This window comes from Rhinolophus hipposideros (assembly GCF_964194185.1).
Source record: "Rhinolophus hipposideros genome assembly, chromosome: X".
In the NCBI taxonomy this organism is placed as follows: domain Eukaryota; kingdom Metazoa; phylum Chordata; class Mammalia; order Chiroptera; family Rhinolophidae; genus Rhinolophus; species Rhinolophus hipposideros.
Window position 1 is genome coordinate 74,097,900 of NC_138046.1, and position 21,920 is coordinate 74,119,819.

The window sequence follows — 21,920 nt, forward strand, 5'->3', positions numbered from 1 at the left end:
ATGTTCTCATATTTTTACCGTTATAATATTCAAATAAGCTCTCTTCAAACTTACATTATGAACAATCTTTGCTTCTCTATAGATAATTTTTAAAAGTAGGTTGTGTATCAAAATTTATCTTTAACTGTTCATTCTCTGCAATTTTACTAGTAAACTGAGTCTGCATTGTGTAATTCAGTAGCCATAATTATAATGGGCAGGCCTATTATAAGATCTTATGATACTTCATTCAAATTTTACACGTTCCTAATAATGCAGAGATTTGTTTAGTGAAAATAAACAATTTCTAGACAACTTATTTGTGTTTTGCCAATCGGAAGCCTTTGATAAATTTTAAAAATTACACCTAATGGTTGACTAGTGCCCAATTTTGCGTGTAAATTAAGTCAGGATTGAACATAGACAAAAACCTATAATAATAATAATACCTCATGATTGCACACATAGCATTTTACAATTTACAAAGGTTTTTTTTTTTTTTTCCCCACATAAACTAATTTGACTCTCACCACAACATTGTTAGATAGATGTACAGATATCATTGTCCTTATTTTACAGGTTTAGAAACTGAAGGCCATTGGGCCAAGTGACATGTCAAATGTTACACTGCTACTTCTGATTCCAACCCCAGTTCTCTTTTCACTTCATCAGAGCAGCTCTATTCCCAGTCACAAAAATATTGACGTATAATACAATGCCATTAATCTCATGTACTTTACTAGCAGAAGAGGTCTGGAGATATTCCTTAGGTCAGAGGTTGGGTTTAGAACTGTGTTTAATATAAGAATTACTAATTTAATAACTTGCATTGGTATATTAGAAGCTTTGAGTTAGTAGGAGCTGCTCAAAGCAAAATTCCTGAGTAGTAGACAGGAAGGAAAAAATTGTAGAAATAGTGAAATTGCTAGTGCTAAACCTAAATATCGTATATACTACAATGAAGCTGAAGGTATCACTGTATTGTAGAAGAGTAGTAAAATTAATAATCATATTATGACAGAGTCATTAAAAAAGGGGTAATCTTGTGCAGTGCATTTAGTGTAAGAAGATACGCAAACTACATAATATGTTTTAGGAAGATTTACATTAAAATGGTTAACATTAAAGAGAAGGATTCTTAAAGGGGTCAGTTTCATCTCTCTACTTCTGTTATTTTCTTATTATTTTATTTTAGGTTATGTTTACAGAGGAAGACGTGAAATTCTACCTGGCAGAACTAGCCCTTGCTTTGGATCATCTGCACCAATTAGGAATTGTGTATCGAGACCTGAAGCCAGAAAAGTAAGGCTATATTCTTATGTATCCCTATTACCAATGTTATAAAACTACATTTTCTCCAGTAAGTCTTTTATTTTAAAGAGCATATGAACATATATGTGAATTTTACAGTTATATGAAACTTATGAAAAGTAATCTTCATAAGAAACCTACTAATTTTAAATTAATCATTTAAAATTTTCCGGTATTTGAAATAGATACTAACCTATTTTAAGTTTATGAGTTTTATGTAAATGTTTTATATAAAATATTTAATTCCATCTTATTGAATGTTAACTTTGATTTACAGCATTTTGCTTGATGAGATAGGACATATCAAGTTAACAGGTATGCATATTTTCTTATTCTACCCTAAGCTTGTTTTCTGTTTTTCGTTATTTTAATATATACTTCTCTAAGCCTGGTTTCCTTTTTCCTCTTTCTTGATTTAATTTGCATTTTGTTCATCTCTTTAATGAACTAAAGTTCATTTAAAGGGTAGATGAGATAGCTCTAAATATGTTCTAATTATAATACCAAAAAATTATACAATAAAGTTGCTATTCTAGTTAAGAAATGAATTTGGTTTTCTAGGTAAAAACACATCATATTAATTTCAGTCTAGAATGAAAGATTTATCGTATTTATCACATTTGAAATACAGTGAATTATAAACTTTTAAAACAAGTGTTTCACAATCAGAGGTTCATTTTATTTATTTGCAAAAGCATGTTTTATTTTACTTTATTTTTACTATTGAGGGTTTACTATGTATAACACTGTGCTAATCCTCACAGAATTCTTAGACATAAAGTATTCTTATTATACCATTAAACATTTTTTTATTTTGAAATAATTATAGATTCACAATAAGTTGCAAAAATAGTACTGAAGGGTTCAGTGTACCCATCACCCAGCTTCCCACAGTGGTAACATATTACAAAGCTGTAGTGCATTATCAAACCCAGGAAACTGATTGGTACAGTACTAGTAACTGAACTATATACTTTATTTGGATTTCACCCGTTTTTGCATACATTTGGTTTTTGTTTGTCTTTGTGTATAATTCTGTGACATTTTATCCCATACATAGATTTGAATACTACTAGCACAATCAATATGTAAAACTGTCCTACAGCCACAAAAGAACTCTCTTATGCTGCCCATTTATAGTCACACCCTCCCTCACCCCCTTCTCCCAAACTCCTGGCAACCACTTAACATCTCTGATTTTATTTTGAGAATAAGATATAAATAGGACCATGTACCGTGTTTCCCCGAAAATAACACCTAGCCAGACCATCAGCTCTAATGCATCTTTTGAAGCAAAAATTAATGTAAGAACCAGTTTTCTATTCTATTCTACTCTACTCTACTCAACCCTACCCTACCCTGTCTTATATTAAAATAAAATGCATTAGAGCTGATGATCTGGTTTGGTCTTATTTTCCGGGAAACACGGTAGTAGTCACACTTCTGGGCATTTGTCCTAGAGAAATAAAATTGTATGTGCACACAAAATCCTATACATGAATTTTCATAGCAGCTCTATTTGTAACAAGACTGGAAATGTCTGAAATGTCCTTTAAAGAGTGAGTAAACAAACTGTGATACATCCATGCAATGGAATACTATCCAGCTATAAAATGCAAATAATTCTTGATATATGCAACAACTTGGATGGACTCAAGGGCATTATGCTGAGTGAGCCAATCTCAAAAGGTTACTTATGCTTTAAATAGATAGTATATTTTGTGTTTAATTATCGGAGTGTTAAAATATAAGTAAAATGAAGATGTAGCCTTCACAGAGAATTTTGGACCAGTACACTTTAAAGGTAAGTTGCTTTAAAATTCCTAAGTACGTATACTGCTGCACTGTAAAGATAAAATATGAAAATGTTAACTTGAAAACTCAAGCAAATGTAACAAAGTTCACATACAGTTCAGTGAATCTTACTGACTCGTAGCCTGATTCTCTTATTCATATATAAAAGAAACACAGTAGTTTTAAAGGGATTGAAAGGGAAAGGAAAGAAAAAAGTATATATGAAGAGAGAACAGTACAATTTTGAGATTTTATGTAATATATACTTCTTATTTTATACCAATCAAACTTCAATTGCAAAGCTAATTAGAATTTAATTCTTTTCATTTTTAATAAATTACCTGCTTTGTCAGGGATGAGGAAGGACGGTGGAAAAAGAGTAGACTAAATCATACTTATTGACAGAAATGAAAATAATCTGGAGAGTGAATGAGTAGAAAAGAAGAAAAAAGAAGAAGCAATCTACAATTTTAGAATTGTGGTGTTTAAAAAGATATTCTAAATCAAATCCAGCAGCAATTATGTTTGTAAATGTGTGAGAGAGATTCGTGTGTATGAAATCTCAGTTTTCTTTTACTTTATTACTTTTTCTTATAACTCTGAAATGAATATCTCTCTTCCATTTTAAGGTTAATTGGGTGAATAATGATGCCAAATCATATTTAGTCTTATAATTATGTGAATTCTGCGTTTACACCTTTTAGATTTAAACTAGCTGAGGAGGGTAAAGAGGCTAGAATCAATGTTAATTCATAAGTATGGGACACAAGCCTTATAACAGGAAGAAAATACACACACACACACACACACACACACACACACACACACACACACAGAGGGTGCCAGAAAATGTATAGGCATTTTAAGAAAGGAAAAAACTGTATTAAAATTGTGATACTCAATATATACTGATAACAAAAGATGAATACATACTAACAATTATCACCCCAGTAAATTTAATTTAAAAAAAAAGATGAATACAGTCACGTTTGACTTCAGCAATTACAAGAGATGCGCAAAGTGGGTACCATCTGCGTCCAGACACTTCTGATTACGGTGAACTACTGCTTAAGCAACGTTGAACAAAATGTCCACTTGTATACATTTTTTGGCACTCCCAGTATATACTACATATACACAATTTAATCTATTTTCTGTAAAATGGCACCAGTATTGCTTTAAAGAAAGTACACAGTAATAAATATTAGATAATTTACACTGTTTTATGATTACAGTCTAATTCAAAGTTTTGTAATGAGTAATACATTTATGGATTTACCCTCTCAACAGTCCAGTAAGACTGATTATAGTGTGACCATTCACAGCAACTATTTTAAGACTTGACTTTGCATTTTTTCATTCTTTTCTTTAACTTTCCATTATCTCTTTCTTTTCTTTTTCTTTTTTCTTTCTTTCTTACCTTCTCTGTCTTTCTTCCTTACCTTCTTTGTCCTTCCCATCTTCCTTCTTTTTCTATCTCCTATTTTGAATACTATAGTCAAAAATAGTAGATTAATTACTATTTGGCATTGATATCAGTGGGCTGTTGTGATTTAGGAATGTCTCATCTAGGCAAGATCTTCCCCAACATCCTGAGTTTCCTCAGAATAATGTTAGGAGAGGGCAATACCTTTATTTTTACCTGTCCACTTTAAAAATCCTCCAGATATAAGAATGGACCTAGTATTTAACAGGTTACTCTGAATGTCAGTGTACTCTAGAAAGGTTCCTTGGTATGACTGTGCTTTGAGCCTGACAGCGCATACTGAGATTATGATTGTATGGCAGAGGATCAGTAGAATCAGAGTGGATACCCTCCAAATATCTGCATATTTGCTAACATATTATTTGTCTTTATGCTTAATTTTTTCTGGAACCCACCTCCCAATAATCTACATAAAAACCAACTGTATAATGTTAGTTCCCTGGTTTATAAAACAATGTTTACTTATAGTATGCCATTAAAAATTATAAGTTGAACCCACAATTGGTTTGAACTCTCTGTGGTTGCCATTATGGGTTTTCTACAGGACAAAATTCAGGGGTAATTTCTATAAAGAGAAGGAAGAAAAATATACAGTGTCAGAAATTTAAATCACACTGTACTTGAGCTGAATATTTAAGAGAAAATGTATATATGAAAATAATTTTTAAAAAATTTTAAGTAATCTTTATGGTTACCTGCAAATTAGTCACTAAGATTACTTTTACTAATAGTAAGTATTCACTGAATTATTGTGTTCTGGCTGCTTTTAAAATTTGGGAAAATTTTTCAATTAGCAATGATCGTGCCTCGGATAAACCTCATTGGCTACGATACTGCCACTGCGCGAAGCTAAAAATTTAAAGTCTTATAAAACAGTCATTTATAATTACACAGATGTACCACCCCCCCAACTGAAAAATACCCTTTTTTATAGCTGATTTCTACAGTTTCTTTACAAATTAGTGGCTTAGAAAAACGACTGATTAACATTATGTCTTATTTAATCCTGTAGCTAACTCTTAATATTGTAAAAAAAAAAATTTCAATTGATTGCTGAGCAAATTCTAGTGTTGAATATCAGTTTTGTCAGTTTTATCAGTACAGCTGAACAGACCTCGAAGACTAGCTTTTATGACATTTACTTTTTGAAATGGAATGTGCAGAGTTTAAAAGTCTCAATATAGAGAGAAAGAACATAGTAAGTAGCACATTAAAAAGATTTTTTAAAATTATGTTGAAAATCATAGTACATTTAGTTATTATACAAGGATAAGTGAGTTTTAAATAAAAATATTGAGCGTGGTTAGAAAATCAGTTTCTAGGTGCTCTCAAGTTTAATATTAATGTGAGTATTTTATTTTAAAAGAACAATATAGGGCTTATATCTTGTGATGGTATAATATTGTTTTATAAGATGTTACCATGGAGGAACCTGGGTAAAGGCTTAACAGGATCTGTGTAGTATTTCATATAACTGCAGTGAATTTCATTTGTCTTAAAATGTAAAGTTTAATTAAAAATTATCACTCTTTCATGTATAGTTAGTTCTGTAAACCTGGACAAATGTATGCATACATTCTTAAAACCACCATCAAGATACAAAACAGTTCCATCATTCCCCCAAACTTTCCCAATATAAATCAATCCTCTCTTTACCTATAGACAGTCACCAATCTACTTTCTGGCCCTATGGTTTTACCTTTTCCATAATGTAATATAAAGAGAGGCATACAGTATATATAATCTTTTGAGTCTGGCGTCATTTACTTAGTAGAGTACGTTTGAGATTCATCCATATTGCTGCATGTATCAATTTTCTTCACGGCTGAATAGTGTTCCATATTATAATGGTACCATACGTAGTTTGTTTATCCAATCCCTAATTAAGGGACATTTGGGTTGTTTCCTGTTTAATTTGGCAGTGAGGAATAAAGCCATCATTTTATGTGAACATAAATTTTTATTTTACTTGAGTAAATACCAAAAGAGTGAGATTGCTTGATCATATGGTAAATGTATGTTTAACTTAATGAAAAACCTCCAAAGTGGCTGTACCATTTTGCATACCCACTAGCAATGTATGATAATTCTATTAGCTCTGCATCCTCATCATCACTTGGTACTGTGAAGATTTTTATTTTAGCTCTACTAATAGACATGTAGTAGTATCTCATTGTGGTTTTCATTTGTATTTCCCCTAATAACTAATAACATTAAGTATCTTTTCATGTAGTATTTACTTCTTTGGAGAAGTGTCTTTTCAGATCTTTATCCCATTAAAAAAATGTATTGTTTCTCTTATTATTGAATTTTAACTTTTAAATATACTCAATAAGTCATTTATTAGTAATGTGATTTCAAATATTTTTCTCCCAGTCTATAGCTTCTTTTTCATTTTCTGAGAAGTGTTTTTTGAAGAGCAGTTTTTTATTTTAATAAAATCCAGTTAACTTTTTCCTTTTATGGATTATACTTTTGATGCTATAGCTAAGAAATCCTTGCGTAATCCAAGATCACATAGATTTTCTCCTATATTTCTTTTGGAAATTTTACAATTTTAGGTTTTAGGTTTTGTATTTTATACTTGGTCTCTGATTCATTTTGAATTAATGTTTGTTTATAGTATGAGAATACATTTTTTATACCAATATCATATTGTTTTGGCACCATTTGTTGAAAGCACTGACCTTTCTTCATGGAATTGCTTTTACACCTTTCTCAGAAATCAGTTGACAAAATATATAGCCATTTCTGTTATAATGCAACACGTGTGATCTTAAAAATCATTGCACTATGCATAAGTGCATAATAAAAAGCACAGGACTTATGGTGAAATGGGGTTAGGGGTTTAACAGTAATCTATATAACCAGTGACACATTAAAGAAAGATAGGAAGCATATGGTATTTGACTTTCTCTGTCTGACTTATTTCACTTAGCATAATGCCCTCTAGATCCATCCATGTTGTCGCAAATGGTAAGATTTCATTCTTTTTTTATAGCCGAGTAATATTATATTGTATATATGTACCACTTCTTCTTTATCCAGTTGTCTATTTGTGGGCACACTTAATAATGTACAAAATGTAAAACGATGCTATTGTTTTATCAGCTTTCAAATTGAAAAATTAAAAAAGAAAGGGGGCTGTTAAAAATGATAGCATTGTTTTACGTGTTCTCTATTAAGAATATATAAATACTACAATAAATATGGTACCTTAAGTTGAAAAAAGTGCTGAAATTTACTTGCAGAATTGGTGGCAGAAAGGTTGCGGTTTATAAGTTATTGTGAAGTAGTGGGAGATAGATTATCTTGAATTGAGGGAAAACTGTAACACTACAAGTGGACAGAAGAGGCTCATAACACACGATGAGCTGAAATAGCTGGTAGATGTTTGAGGTGAGTGCATGAATGCATTTCTGTTTGGCTTGGGTCAGGTGCCTGCAGTTTTCCAGTGTTTTTTGCAGACAAAATTGCACATAAGCCAACACAAAATTGGAAATTCAAAAGTCAAGTTAGTGTTATACTCAAATTGTTTCCTAATGTATCAATTGCATTGGAACAAGTTTTCATTTTCATTTTTTTAATTTTTTTTAAATTTATTGGGGTGACAATTGTTAGTGAAATTTCAGGTGTACAATTCTGTATTACATCATCTATAAATCCCATTGTGTGTTCACCACCCAGAGTCAGTTCTCCTTCCATCACCATATATTTGATCCCCCTTACCCTCATCTCCCTCCCCCCACTCCCCTTACCTTCTGGTAACCACTAAACTATTGTCTGTGTCTATGAGTTTTTGTTTCTCATTTGTTTGTCTTGTTCTTTTGTTGTTTTGGGTTTATATACCACATATTAGTGAAATCATAGGGTTCTGTGCTTTTTATGTCTGACTTATTTTGCTTGGCATTATACTCTCAAGATCCATCCATGTTGTCACAAATGTTCCTATATCATCTTTTCTTACCGCTGAATAGTATTCCATTGTGTATATATACCACAACTTCTTTATCCATTCATCTATCGAAGGACATTTTGGTTGTTTCCATGTCTTGGCCACCGTAAACAAAGCTGCAATGAACATTGGAGCACACGTGTCTTTATATATAAATGATTTCAAATTTTTTGGGTAGATACCCAGGAGAATGATTGCTGAGTCATATGGTAATTCTATTTGTAATTTTTTGTGGAACCGCCACACTGCCTTCCATAACGGCTGCACCAGTCTGCATTCCCACCAACAGTGTATGAGGGTTCCTTTTTCTCCACAGCCTCTCCAACACTTGTTACTATTTGTCTTGTTGATGATAGCCATTCTGACTGGGGTGAGGTGATATCTCATTGTGGTTTTCATTTGCATTTCTCTGATTATTAGTGCCGTTGAGCAATTTTTCATATGTCTATTTGCCATTTGTATGTCCTCTTTGGAGAAATGTCTCTTCAGGTCCTCTGCCCATTTTTCAATTTGGTTGTTTGTTTTTTTGTTGTTGAGCTTCATGAGTTCCTTGTATATTTTGGATATTAGCCCCTTATCGGAGGCACTGTTTCCAAAAATCTTCTCCCATTCAGTTCCTTCTATATTTTGGATATTAGCCCCTTATCGGAGGCACTGTTTGCAAAAATCTTTTCCCATTCAGTTGGTTTCCTCTTTATTTTGTGGAGGGTTTCTTTTGCTGTGCAGAAGCTTTTAAGTTTCACATAGTCCCATTCACTTATTTTAGCTTTTACTTCCATTACCTTTGGAGTCAAATTCATAAAATGCTCTTTGAACCCAAGGTCCATAAGTTTAGTACCTATGTTTTCTTCTATGTAGTTTATTGTGTCAGGTCTTATGCTTAAGTCTTTGATACATTTTGAATTAATTTTGGTACATGGTGACAGATAGCAGTCCAGTTTCATTCTTTTGCACATGGCTATCCAATTCTCCCAGCACCATTTATTGAAGAGGCTGTCTTTCCTCCATTGCATGTTTTTACCTTCTTTGTCAAAAATTGTCTGTCCATATTTATGTGGTTTTATTTCTGGGTTCTCAATTCTATTTCATTGGTCTATGTGTCTGTTTTTCTGCCAATACCATAATGTTTTCATTATTGTACCCCTGTAGTACTAGGTAAAGTCAGGCTGTGTGATACCTCCAGCATTGTTCTTTTTTCTTAATATTCCTTTGGCTATTTGGGGTCTTTTGTGGTTCCAAACAAATCTGATGATTTTTGTTCTGTTTTTTAAAAAAAAAATGCCATTGGGGTTTCGATGGGGATTGCATTAAATCTGTATATTGCTTTTGATAATATGGCCATTTTAACTATGTTAATTCTTCCAATTGATGAGTATGGAATGTCTTTCTATTTCTTTGTGTCTTCTTCAATTTCTTTCAAAAATGTCTTATAATTTTCAACATATATGTTCTTCACATCCTTGGTTAAGTTTATTCCTAGGTATTTTATGCTTTTTGATGCAATTGCAAAGGGAATTGTTTTTTGTATTTCTTTTTCTGAGATTTCATTGTTAGTATATAGGAATGCAATGGACTTTTGTACATTGATTTTGTAGCCAGCAACTTTACTGTATTCGTTGATTGTTTCTAACAGCTTTTTGGTGGAGTCTTTAGGGTTTTCTATATATAGTGTCATGTCATCTGCAAAGAGTGATATTTTAACTTCTTCATTCCCAATATGGATGCCTTTTGTTCTTTCTCTTGCCTGATGGCTCTGGCAAGGATTTCCAACACTGTGTTGAAAAGCAGAGGTGATAGGGGACAGTCCTGTCGTGTTTCTGAACGTAGAGCAAAGGGCTTCAGTTTTTCACCATTAATTATGAGATTAGCTGAGGGCTTGTCATAGATGGCCTTTATTATGTTAAGGTATTTTCCTTCTATACCTATTTTATTAAGTGTTTTAATCATAAATGGATGTTGTATCTTGTCAAATGCTTTTTCTGCATCAATTGATATAATCATATGATTTTTGTCCTTTATTTTGTTTATGTGATGGATTTGCGGATGTTGAACCATCCTTGTGCCCCGGGGATGAACCCTACTTGGTCTTGATGAATAATCTTTTTTTTTAATACAAAGAAAATATTTTTATTTGTGTAACAAAAATTAAGAAATGATGACATAATAAAGTTAGCAGTCAATGTCAAGACAGAAGTAGGTTTGCAAAGCTATAGGTGAATAGTCACTTTCATCCAACCTTTCCTCAATTATTTTAGAGAGCATCTCTGGCATATTCCTGAATCTTTAGCATCAATGATGCAGCCAGTTGATTCAATTATGATTCCTTTCCATTAGTCTTCTTTTTTTTTTTCTTTTTTTGCTTTTTCTTCTTTTTCTCTGGGCTAGGAACCGCTGTGCTGTTGCATGGTTTTTCCTCAGAAAGCGGTTCTTCCTTAATATGTTTCTTCTTGTCCTTTTTCTTCTTCTTCACAGATATCTCCTGTTCTTCCGCCTCTAGTACTTCTTCTTCTTCTTCTTCCTTTTCTTCTTCTTCAACTTTAATATTAACCTTGCATTTTTTGGCCTACTTTTCAATTATTTAATCCTCTTTATCTACCTGTTCTATCTTATGTTTTTTAGAACACGTTGGCAGTGTAGAGTCACCAGAAGGATCGTAAGTCTACACTTCACTTTTATGTTCATATTTCTCCGCTTTTGCTAATGCCTTTCCTGTTCCACTTATTTTCCTTATCCCTCTATCTTCCAAGGTCCTCAACCTGGCCTCTAATTTGGCTATGTTTTCAACTCCCATTGCAGAACTGGAGTCTTCACCAAAAGCATCATACCGGATAGCCAAAACAGTTTTGGCTGCCAACATTCGAGAAATCTTTCCTTTGTGTTTGGGACTTGTCGGGCCTACAAGTGAAGCATGAAAAATGAGACCATATTTAGAGGTATCTCTTCTAGACTTTAGAGCTCTGAAGAGTGCCTTTTCTGCTCCAAGAATCTGAACTGTAGAAGCTGCATGTGTGGCCAAATTCAAAAGAGAACCTGCATGAGCAATAAGCCGTGCTCCAACTAATTCCCCAACCATGACTGTAACATTGGGTGCAATGGCCATTATTCGATTTTGCAGGTATTCATAGAGCTGGGTTCTATATTCTGAGATTTCAATCACCTGAGTGCAGAGATGCAGAATGTTGCAAATATCTTCTTCTGAAACCTCTGTTCCCATAGATATCTCTGTAGCTGCTTTGACTTTGGCTTCAACATCTTCTGGCAGTAATTCAGAAAGCTGAGCCGACACATAATTCTTCCTATCACCAACTTTCTGTAAACACTTGCAGTATGTCAAATTATCTGAAATAATTTTTCCTAATTCGGGGAAATGCCAGCCATACCACTCTCTACACCACATAATGTAGTTGTTTAGTTCTTTATCTAAGTCATCCAACAAGGAAATTGCCTGAACAATGATGGTATCCACTTTATCAGCACTAAATTTCAATCGGTATCAGGATAAGCTGTGTGCCAGTCCAAGACACATAGCTGCCATTTCGCGTGGTTCTACCCCAGGGATTAATCCATCCATCTGTGAACGAATTCCTCTCATAAGTTCATTCACAAGAGGACTATGGATGCAACTGAGATTCAGCTTTTCCTTTATGACTCCTCCTAGTTTAGCATGAGCTACAGCCAGGGGCTCATGGGCTCCTTTCACTATTTTCTTCAGAACTTTCTTCAGCTGCTTATTGATTTTGCCCTCCATCAGAGCGGTGAATGCTTGGTCCCTTGTAGAACAGCTTTTACTGAATTGTGCTTTAGCATTATGCTGTTGGTTTCCACAGGGAGATCAACTTAACCACTTCTCAGCTCTCATCAAATGGGGGTAAAAACCAGCCCTATGGTGAAAAAAGCTAACTCATTCTTGTCTCAGTGGTAGTGACGAATATGTTAGATCACTGCTAATGCTTCTGCTGTATCCTGAAATTTCCCAAATGTTTTAGCTTTACTCCACTCGGGAAAACTTTCTCACAATGTATCCATAGAAAAGCTTTCGATGAAGTTAGGTCCACGTGTGTGACGGGAGGAGTAGCCACCTCCACCTCTTTTTTTTTTTTTTAATTGAACTGGCAACCTTGTGGTTGAGAGCCCACTGGCCCATGTGGGAATCGAACCGGCAGCCTTTGTAGTTAGGAGCATGGAGCTCCAACCACCTGAACCACCGGGTTGAACTCAGCCACCTCCATCTTTGAATAATCTTTATAATGCATTGTTGTATTCGATTTGCAAGAATTTTGTTTAGGATTTTTGCATCAGTATTCATCAGAGATATTGGTCTGTAGTTTTCTTTTTTTCTATTGTCCTTACCAGGTTTTGGTATCAGGGTAATGTTGGCCTCATAAAATGAGTTAGGGAGTACTGACACTTCTTCAATTTTTTGGAAGAGTTTGAGCAGGATTGGTATTAGATCCTGTTTAAAGGTTTGGTACAATTCACTAGTGAAGCCGTCTGGTCCAGGACTTTTGCTTTTGGGAAGGTTTTGGATGACTGATTCAATTTCGTTACTGGTGATCGATCTTTTTCGATTTTCCAGTTCTTCATGGTTCAGCCTTGGAAGGTTATATGTTTCTAAGAACTTCTCCATTTCTTCTAGGTTATTGAATTTGGTGGCATATAGTCCTTCATAGTATTCTTGAATGATCCTTTGTATTTCTGTGGTGTCTGTGATAACTTCCCCTTTTTCAGTTCTGATTTTGTTAATTAGAGTCTTCTCTCTTTTTATTTTGGTGAGTCTAGCCAAGGGTTTGTCTATTTTGTTAATCTTTTCAAAGAACCAGCTCTTTGTGACATTATTTTTTTCTATTGTCTTTTTCTTCTCTATTTCATTTAGTTCTGCTCTGATTTTTGTTATTTCCTTTCTTCTGCTGACCTTGGGTTTCACTTGTTCTTTTTTTAGTTCTTTAAGGTGTAACACAAGGTTATTTATTAGGGATTTTTCTTGTTTCTTAAGATAGGCCTGTAATGATATAAATTTCCCTCTTAAAACTGCTTTTGCTGAATTCCAAAAATTTTGGTAGGATTTATTTTCATTGTCATTTGTTTCTATGTATCTTTTTATCTCCCCTCTAATTTCTTATTTGACCTGGTCGTTCTTTAAGACTATGTTGTTTAATTTCCATGTATTTGTGTTTTTTCCTGCTTTCTTTTCGCAGTTGATATCCGATTTCAAAGCCTTGTGATCAGAGAATATGCTTGGTATGATTTCAATCTTCTTAAATTTGCTTAGGCTGATTTTATGTCCCAATACATGGTCTATCCTTGAGAATGTTCATTGTACACTTGAAAAGAATGTATAGTCTGATGTTTTAGGATGAAGTGCTCTATATATGTCAATGATGTCCATTTCATCTAATGTGTCATTTAGGACTCCTATTTTGTTATTTATTTTCTGTTTGGATGATCTATCTATAGCTGTCAATGATGTATTTAAGTCCCCTAGTACAATTGTGCTTTGGTAAATTTTTCCCTTTAGTTCTGTTAGAAGTTGCTTTGTATATTTTGGTGCTCCCTGATTGGTGGCATAAATATTGATGACTGTTATGTCTTCTTGTTGTATAGTCCCCTTTACCATTATGAAATGTCCATCTTTGTCTCTTGTTACCTTTTTCACCCTGAAGTCTGTTTCATCTGATATCATTATGGCTACACCTGATTTTCTCTTGGTACCATTTGCTTGTAGTGTCAATTTCCACCCTTTCACTTTGAGTCTATGCTTGTCCTTGTAGCTGAGCTGTGTCTCTTGGAGACAGCATATGGTTGCGTTTAGTTTTCTGATCCAGTCTGCTTCTCTGTGCCTTTTTATTGGTGAATTCAGTCCATTTCCATTTAGGGTGATTATTGATATGTGAGGATTTTCTGTCATTCTATCTTTAGTTTTCTGGTAAGGCTGTGTCTCCATTGTTTCTTTGCATTTTTGTTGTCTATTATTTCTATGTGGTAGTATTCTATGATGTTTCCCTCTGTTTCTTCTTTTATTACAGTATGTATTTCAGTTCTGGATTTTTTTTGAGTGGTTACTCTGAAGTTTATGTAAAACAAAGTTTCATATTTAGAGTATTCCATTTTCTTCAGCACGCTTACTTTCCCATACTCCAGTTCAGGCCTTTAATGTCTCCCTTTTTATGTTGCCACAAGTTGTTCCTGTTGATGGTGGTCGAATAGCCTCTTACAGTGTTTCTTGTTGTGCAGGTCGTGTATTAGAAAATTCCCTCAACTTCTGTATGTCTGGAAAGGGTTTTATTCCTCCTTCACATCTAAAGGATATCTTTGCTAGATATATATTTCTTGGCTCATAATTTCTCTCTTTCAATAGTTTGAATATATGGTTCCACTCCTTCCTGACTTGTAGAGTTTCTGCTGAAAAATCTGATGATAATCTAATGGCCTTTCCTTTGTAGGTTACCATCTTCTTTTACCTGGCTTCCTTGAGGATTCTTTCTTTGGTGTTAATTTTAGACAGCTTCAATACAATGTGCCTTGGAGAAGGCCTGTTGGGATTGAGGTAATTAGGTGTTCTATTTGCTTCTTGGATTCAAGGATCCAGTTCTGTCCACAGATTTGGGAAGTTCTCATCAACAATTTGTTTGAACATATTCTCTGTTCCATTCTGTCTTTCTTCTCCTCCTGGTATGCCCATTATTCTTTTTTTTAATTTTTTTTATTAGTTTCAGGTGTACAAGACAAGGTAATACTTAGACGTATTCATTTCTTTACATTGCGCATATGAGTGAGATCATGTGGTATTTGTCTTTCTCTGTCTGACTTATTTCACTTAACATAATGTTCTCTAGGTCCATCCACGTTGTTGCAAATGGTAAGATTTCTTTCTTCTTTGTGGCTGCGTAATACTCTATTGTATAAATGTACCACAGCTTCTTAATCCAGTCATCTACCGATTGCCCATTATTATGTTGCTCTTTCTCATAGAGTCAGAAAGTTCTTGTAGAGTTCTTTCATTTCTTTGAAGTCACAGGTGTCTTTCTTATTCCATCTATGTAATTTCCAGGTTTCTGTCTTCAATGTCACTGATTCTTTCCTCGATCTGGTCAACTCTACTACCTAAGCTGGTTATTTCATTCTTAATTTCTTCTATTGAGTTCTTAATCTTCAGAAATTCCATTTGGTTCTTTTTTAAAATTTGAATCTCTTTCGTAAAATGCTCATGTTGTTCTTTGATTGCGTTTCTGATTTCATTAAACTGCCTTTCTGTGTTTTCTTGCATGTCATTGAGTTTTTTCAGAACTGCAATCTTGAATTCTCTGTCATTTAAGTCAAATATTTCCATATCTTTAAATTCCTCTCTGGAAAATGTTCACTTTCTTTCTGAGCTATCTTGTTTCTTTAGTTATTCCTGACAATTACTGGTTTATTGTTCTCTTCCTAGACATCTACAGGAGTGGCTTCCGCAGCAGGTTGATAGGAAGAGGTCTTTCTTTTGTTTTCCAATACTTGTTGGTAGAATTTTATTTTCTCTCCGACTGCAGCCTTTTTTTTTCCTCTCCCAGACAGTAGTGCTATGTTTTCTATACACTATTCCAGCTTCTCACACAATCGGGGGATTCCCTGGAAACGGGCTTCTCCTCTGTTAACAGTTCGGTTGGGTCAATGGACGCCACGTCCCTGTGGGTATGCGGAGAGCTTTTGAAGTTCGAAAGCTCTTTCTACACCAGATTCAGAGCCTATATGTTTCAGCAGTTCTGTTTACTCTTGCAGGGATCTGCCCAGATAGGTGGGGCCAGGGGCGGGGTGAGTTGTGAGAGATGGCCCAGAGCAATGGCGGCGACCACCATCACAGCCGGTCCCGTTTCCACAGCTCCCTCCCCTGTGCCGTAACTAGTTGGGCTGCGAATGTGTGTCTGCGGTCCACAGTTCTCAGAACAGCAAATATTCTGTTCTTTTGATTTGACACTGCTACTTGTCCGCTTCTAGCACTGGGCAGGTGGGGGCGGGATGAGCTCTGGGAGGGTAGGGAGGGGGCGGCTAGTCTCAGTGCCTATGGCTTCCATTCTGTGCACGGCAGTGAGGGCTTAAGCCACCATTTTCAGCCTTCTTCCCTCAGTTTTTTCTCCGAGGTCTCTTCGGTGAGCGTTGTGTTCAGCCGTGTTATATGCTGTCCCCTCAGCCCTGGGGGACATAAGCGGAGCCCTAGCAGTCCGACTTCTTCTCTCTCGCAGCTGTGGTAGGTCCGGGTGCAGCGAGCTCGGAGCACTGATCTAGGTCTGCGTCCTGCACTTACCCGCCTCCATCTCCACTCTACTCCCATCCCTTATCTCCCGCTCGTGTGATTCTCCCACCTTTAGGTGAATTCAGTAGTGAGCCTATTCGTCTTGCCTGTCTGCTGTGCAGGGAGTCTTTTGTGGAGTTATTGTTGTTCGATTAGTTGTAAATTCCAGGGAGGTGAGCTTTACAGAGGCTCACCTCACGCCGCCATTTTGATGATGTCTCCCAGTTTTTATTTTCAAAAGAAGCAGTATAGTAGAATTGACTGTATGTATTAGTTTATTTTTGGACACTGTCCTGTTCCATTTGTATGTATATGTCTATCCTTCCATAGCTCACCATCTTGATTACTCTGTAACAGGTATTGAAGTCAGATAGTGTATGTCCTTCAATGTTTTTCATCTTTTTGAAACTTGTCTTGGCTATTCTATTCCCATTGTCTTTGTATATAACATTTAAATTCAGCCTTTGATTTCTGCAAAAGAAAACTTGCTGGGATTTTTATTCAAGTTTTTTGAGTCTTTATATCAGTTTTGGGAGAATTTACATCTTTAACTGTCACAGCAGTCTCCAGCGATATCACGTTAGAGCAGTTTCTGGCTATCACAGCTGCTAGGAACTTTCCCAGCATGTTAGAGCCGTCTCTAACGGCTATAACAGCCGTTAGAAACTCTCCTGTCACGCCGAGCGGCTTTAACCAACCCCCTAGCACCACAATAGCAATGGTGCGAACCCTCTCAAACCCGGAAGCCCAACGCTATGTAACCAAACGCCCTACCCGGGTGAGTGCTCGGTCTTTCGGAATGATCCTACTGAGCCCGCCACGAAATAAAGCTGCGTTATCCCTGATCTCTGTGCGCCGCTTGAGTTTCTCGGTCCTTGCCGCTTTCTGCAACATTTTTGGTTCCCTGATCGGGAAACCCAACCGCGCTGGCCCCTTGCGCCACCGGTGTGGGGTGAGAGGCGGGCCGCGGAGCAACAGGGAACCCGAGAAGGGTAGAGGCGCGCCCCACCTATTTCGGCGGACCCCGAACCGGACCTTCCCCAGGTGACCGCGGCCCGCGCCTCCCCAGCTGGATCCGCTGAGAGGGATCGGGGACAACTAGCCGGATCCTCCTGTCGGACCAGGTAAGCCCCAGGACCACTGTCCAAGTCAGTCCTGTCCCACAAGACAGAAGGGGAACCTGATCACCTCCTGGTAGGTTCTTATAACCTACCCAGACAGTCACGCCCTTGGGACGGTGTCTATGCAGTGTAAATGTGTGGGTGCCTGATTGTGTGCCTGATTGTGTGGTTGCACCTTCCCCCGTACGGAATCTGAGTGGGCTCCACCCTGATTCTCGTGGAGCCTCATACAGCATAACTTGTGATTCACTCCACGGAGTGACCTGGTCTGGAGATTATACGGATACACCTTAGCCAAGAATCTCCTAAGTTCCCACGAGGGGCGCGAGAATGTCAGCACCTGAGAGAATACCCCCCCTCTCCCATCTACGACATCGTACACTATGGGAGGGAAACAGAGCAAGCCCACAGTCTTAGACTGCATGTTAAAGAATTTTAAAAGGGGTTTTGGTGGAGATTATGGAGTCTGCACAACCCCAGGAAAATTAAGAACACTCTGTGAATTAGAATGGCCCATTTTTAACGTCGCGTGGCCGTCAGAAGGGACCCTAGACCTGGCCATCGTCCGATGCATCTACATTGTGGTGATCGGCAATCCTGGTCACCCGGATCAATTTCCATACATCGACTCCTGGTTGGAAATTGCAAGGACCCTTCCACCTTGGGTACGGTTCTGCTCTAGTAAAAAGGGAAAGTGTAGGATTCTCGTGGCCCAGTCCCCGAAAGGAACTCCCAACGCCCCTCTGACAAAACCCATTCACCAAGGGGACCCTGAAGAAGAGCTGCCAATTCCGCCTCCACCGTACGTCCCACCAGTCCCGCCAATCGCTCCGGATGTAATCCTGGACACCCCGCCACCCTCCCTTTTGCCGCTAGCCGCTCAACCCGAGGACCGAACCGCAGAGTCCATACCCCAAGGAATAGCCGCTCAACCCGATGATCGGCCTGCAGAACCCACACACCAAGCTCCCATCCGCCACCTTCAGCCACAAAACATCCCAGCCCTCCAGATGACTCTCTGCAAGACACGAGGTCCTGATCTTGTGGGCCTGGACGGCACCCTTCAGCCAGGTCGGCCTGTAATCTACTATCAGCCTTTCACAACCACTGATCTTCCAAATTGGAAATGCCACACTCCAGCATATTCACAAAAACCTCAGGCCATGATCGACCTCATGGAGTCCATTGTCCAAACGCATGGGCCTACCTGGGAAGACTGCCAACAGCTGCTTTGTACCCTCTTCAACACTGAGGAGGGCTTCTTCTACAAGAAGCCCGAAAATGGCTAGAGGAGATGGCTCCAACAGGCATCATGGACGTCGGGAGGTGGGCTAATGAGGCTGCCCCTGAGAATCGGCCCGACTGGGACTTCAACACGGAAGAAGGTAGGGGCGCTATCAGAAGATATCAAGAGGCCATTCTGCGGGGTCTCCGACAGGGAGCAAAGAAACCAACAAATATGTCAAAAACGGCTGATATAACTCAAGACGGGGAAGAAAGGCCCGGGGACTTCTACAAGTGACTATGCAAAGCTTTCCGCATATACACCCCGTTTGACCCAGAAGCGCCAGAGAATCAGCAAATGGTAAATGCATCTTTTGTTGTGCAGATGGCCCCCGACTACCCCGAAAACTCCAGAAGCTCGAAGGCTTCGCTGGGATGACCATCACTCAACTATTAGAAGTAGCTAACAAGGTGTTCCGCAACTGTGACAACACAGCCAAATGGGAAGCCGATAAGATGAGACAGAAGGTAACTCTACTGGCGGCAGCACTCCAACAAACACCAACCCGAGGAGGACTGCGGGACAAACAAGGAATCCGACACAGCCTCTCGGGACGCTCAAGAAAGATCAATGTGCCTACTGCAAGGAGATGGGGCACTGGAAAAATGAATGTCCCAAACGGCGGCGGTCTCAACCCAGAAACCATCTGCGGCCTGCCCCTCCTGCTGAAAGGGAACCTGAGTTCATCAGCGTGGCCGGCATGGACTCGGATTGACGGGGACCAGGCTCTCTACTGCTAGGCCCCCACGAGCCCACAGTTGATTTAGACATAGGGGGCCAGAAGATAAACTTTATGGTAGACACAGGAGCAGAACACTCGGTGGTTACCACCCCAGTGGCTCCCCTGACTAATTGGACTGTAACCATCATGGGGACCACCGGAGATCAGGCAATAAGTCAGCCGTTTTGCCGGTCCCGAACCTGCAAGATGGGAGGCCACATCGTAGCCCATGAGTTCTTATATATACCACAGTGCCCTATACCGCTGCTAGGAAGAGACCTACTCACCAAGTTAGGGGCACAGATTTCCTTCAAGTCGCCCAGCCAAACAACCATGAACTTGAGCCCCGCCGAACCACAGCTCGTCCTGTCCCTCAACACACCTAGGGACAAAGAATGGAGACTATTTGAATCAGAGGCCATCAAGACAAACCCTAAATTCTACCGAACTGAGGTACCAGGTGTGTGGGCAGAGGACAGTCCTCCCAGACTTGCCAGCCAACGGGCCCCTGTCATAATTGAACTAAAGGCCAGAGCACAGCCGCAACGGTTTCAACAGTACCCGATCTCGACGGAATCCCAGATAGGCATCCAGATACATCTTGAACGGCTGAAGGATGCGGGTATCCTCGTTGAGTGTCAGTCCCCCTGGAACACACCGCTGCTCCCCGTCAAGAAGCCAAATGGTGAATATCACCCATTTCAGGACCTCCGTGCAGTGAATCAAGTAACTCAATCTCTACATCCAGTAGTTCCCAATCCCTACACCCTTCTCAGCCAGGTCCCACCGGAGGCCTCCTGGTTCACATGCCTGGATATCATCAAGGACGCCTTCTTTTGCATTTGACTGGCCCCGATAAGTCAACCCATTTTTGCCTTTGAGTGGACTGACCCTAATTCAGGGCGTCAAATGCAGCTCACCTGGACGAGGCTTCCACAATGGTTTTAAAACTCCCCCACACTGTTCAGTGAGGCCCTGGCTTCTGAACTCGTGAGTTTCCTGCGAGAACAAGCCAACTGCATCCTGTTGCAATACGTAGATGATCTCCTTGTCACCTGCCCGACCAGAGAGGCCTGCCACCAAGCCACAATTGCCCTCTTACAACATCTGGCCACCAAAGGGTACTGAGTGTCCTGGGAAAAGGCTCAACTCTGCAGACAGGAAGTCAAATACTTGGGCTTCATAATCACCCAAGGAAAACGGGCCCTCAGCGCAGAGCGAAAAGCGGTTATTAACAACCTTCTGCGGCCCACCACTAAGCGGGCCCTACGTGAATTTTGGGGGGCAGCTGGATTCTGTCGGATCTGGATCCCCAGGTTCTCAGCCATAGCCTGACCACTTATGAGTCACTCACTGGACAGGACAAACAGCCCCTAACATGGGGAGAGGCACAGGAAAAGGCCTTCACGGAACTCAGAGATTTGCTCGGGAGAGCCCTGGCTTTAGGTCTACCCGATATAGAAAAACCTTTTTGCCTATTTATCCATGAAAAATACAAAACTGCATTGAGGCTCCTAACCCAAACAGTTGGACCCTGGATGAGGCCCTATTGCTTACTTGTCCAAAAGACTGAATCCAGTTGCTTCTGGATGGCCCCCATGCCTGCGGGCCTTACCCACTACAGTGCTCCTCATCTGGAAAGCTGACAAGCTCAACCTCGGACAACTCACAGTCAAGGTTCCCTATTCTGTAATTACGCTCATGAACTGTCAGGGTCCACGATGGCTCTCCAACACCAGGCTCACCCAATACCATGGGTTCCTTCTGGAAAATCCTCGTATAAGCATTCAGACTGTTCAAGCCCTTGAACCCAGCAACCTTCCTCCCTACGGCTGAAGGCGAGCTAGAACACAACTGTCTAGAAGTCATCACTGAGGTTCATGCCACACGGGCTGACCTAACGGACTCCCCTCAGCAGGACGCAGAAATTACACTTTATACTGATGGCAGCAGTTTTCTACAGAATGGGCTGTGTAATGCTGGCTACGCTGTAACTACAGCC

General features: G+C 38.7%; 1 protein-coding gene and 1 pseudogene across 6 annotated transcripts in view; one reads left to right on the plus strand and one right to left on the minus strand.

The window, feature by feature from the left end:
* Window positions 1-21,920, plus strand: part of RPS6KA6 (ribosomal protein S6 kinase A6) — a 122,072-nt gene that overhangs the window by 54,314 nt on the left and 45,838 nt on the right. For all 5 annotated transcript variants that reach the window (XR_013992906.1, XM_081041874.1, XM_081041873.1 and 2 more), the window contains 2 exons: window positions 1,175-1,281; window positions 1,568-1,605. Coding sequence is in view for 4 of the 5 variants with exons in the window: in XM_081041874.1 (XP_080898000.1) it covers window positions 1,175-1,281; window positions 1,568-1,605 (145 nt within the window). In the remaining variant the exon portion in view is untranslated. The remainder of the gene's footprint in view (window positions 1-1,174; window positions 1,282-1,567; window positions 1,606-21,920) is intronic.
* On the minus strand, window positions 10,840-12,282 carry LOC308494449 (nucleolar protein 58-like; annotated as a pseudogene). The gene is made up of 2 exons: window positions 11,556-12,282; window positions 10,840-11,420 (listed from the first exon to the last, which is right to left on the minus strand). The product of its transcript is annotated as a nucleolar protein 58-like (transcript).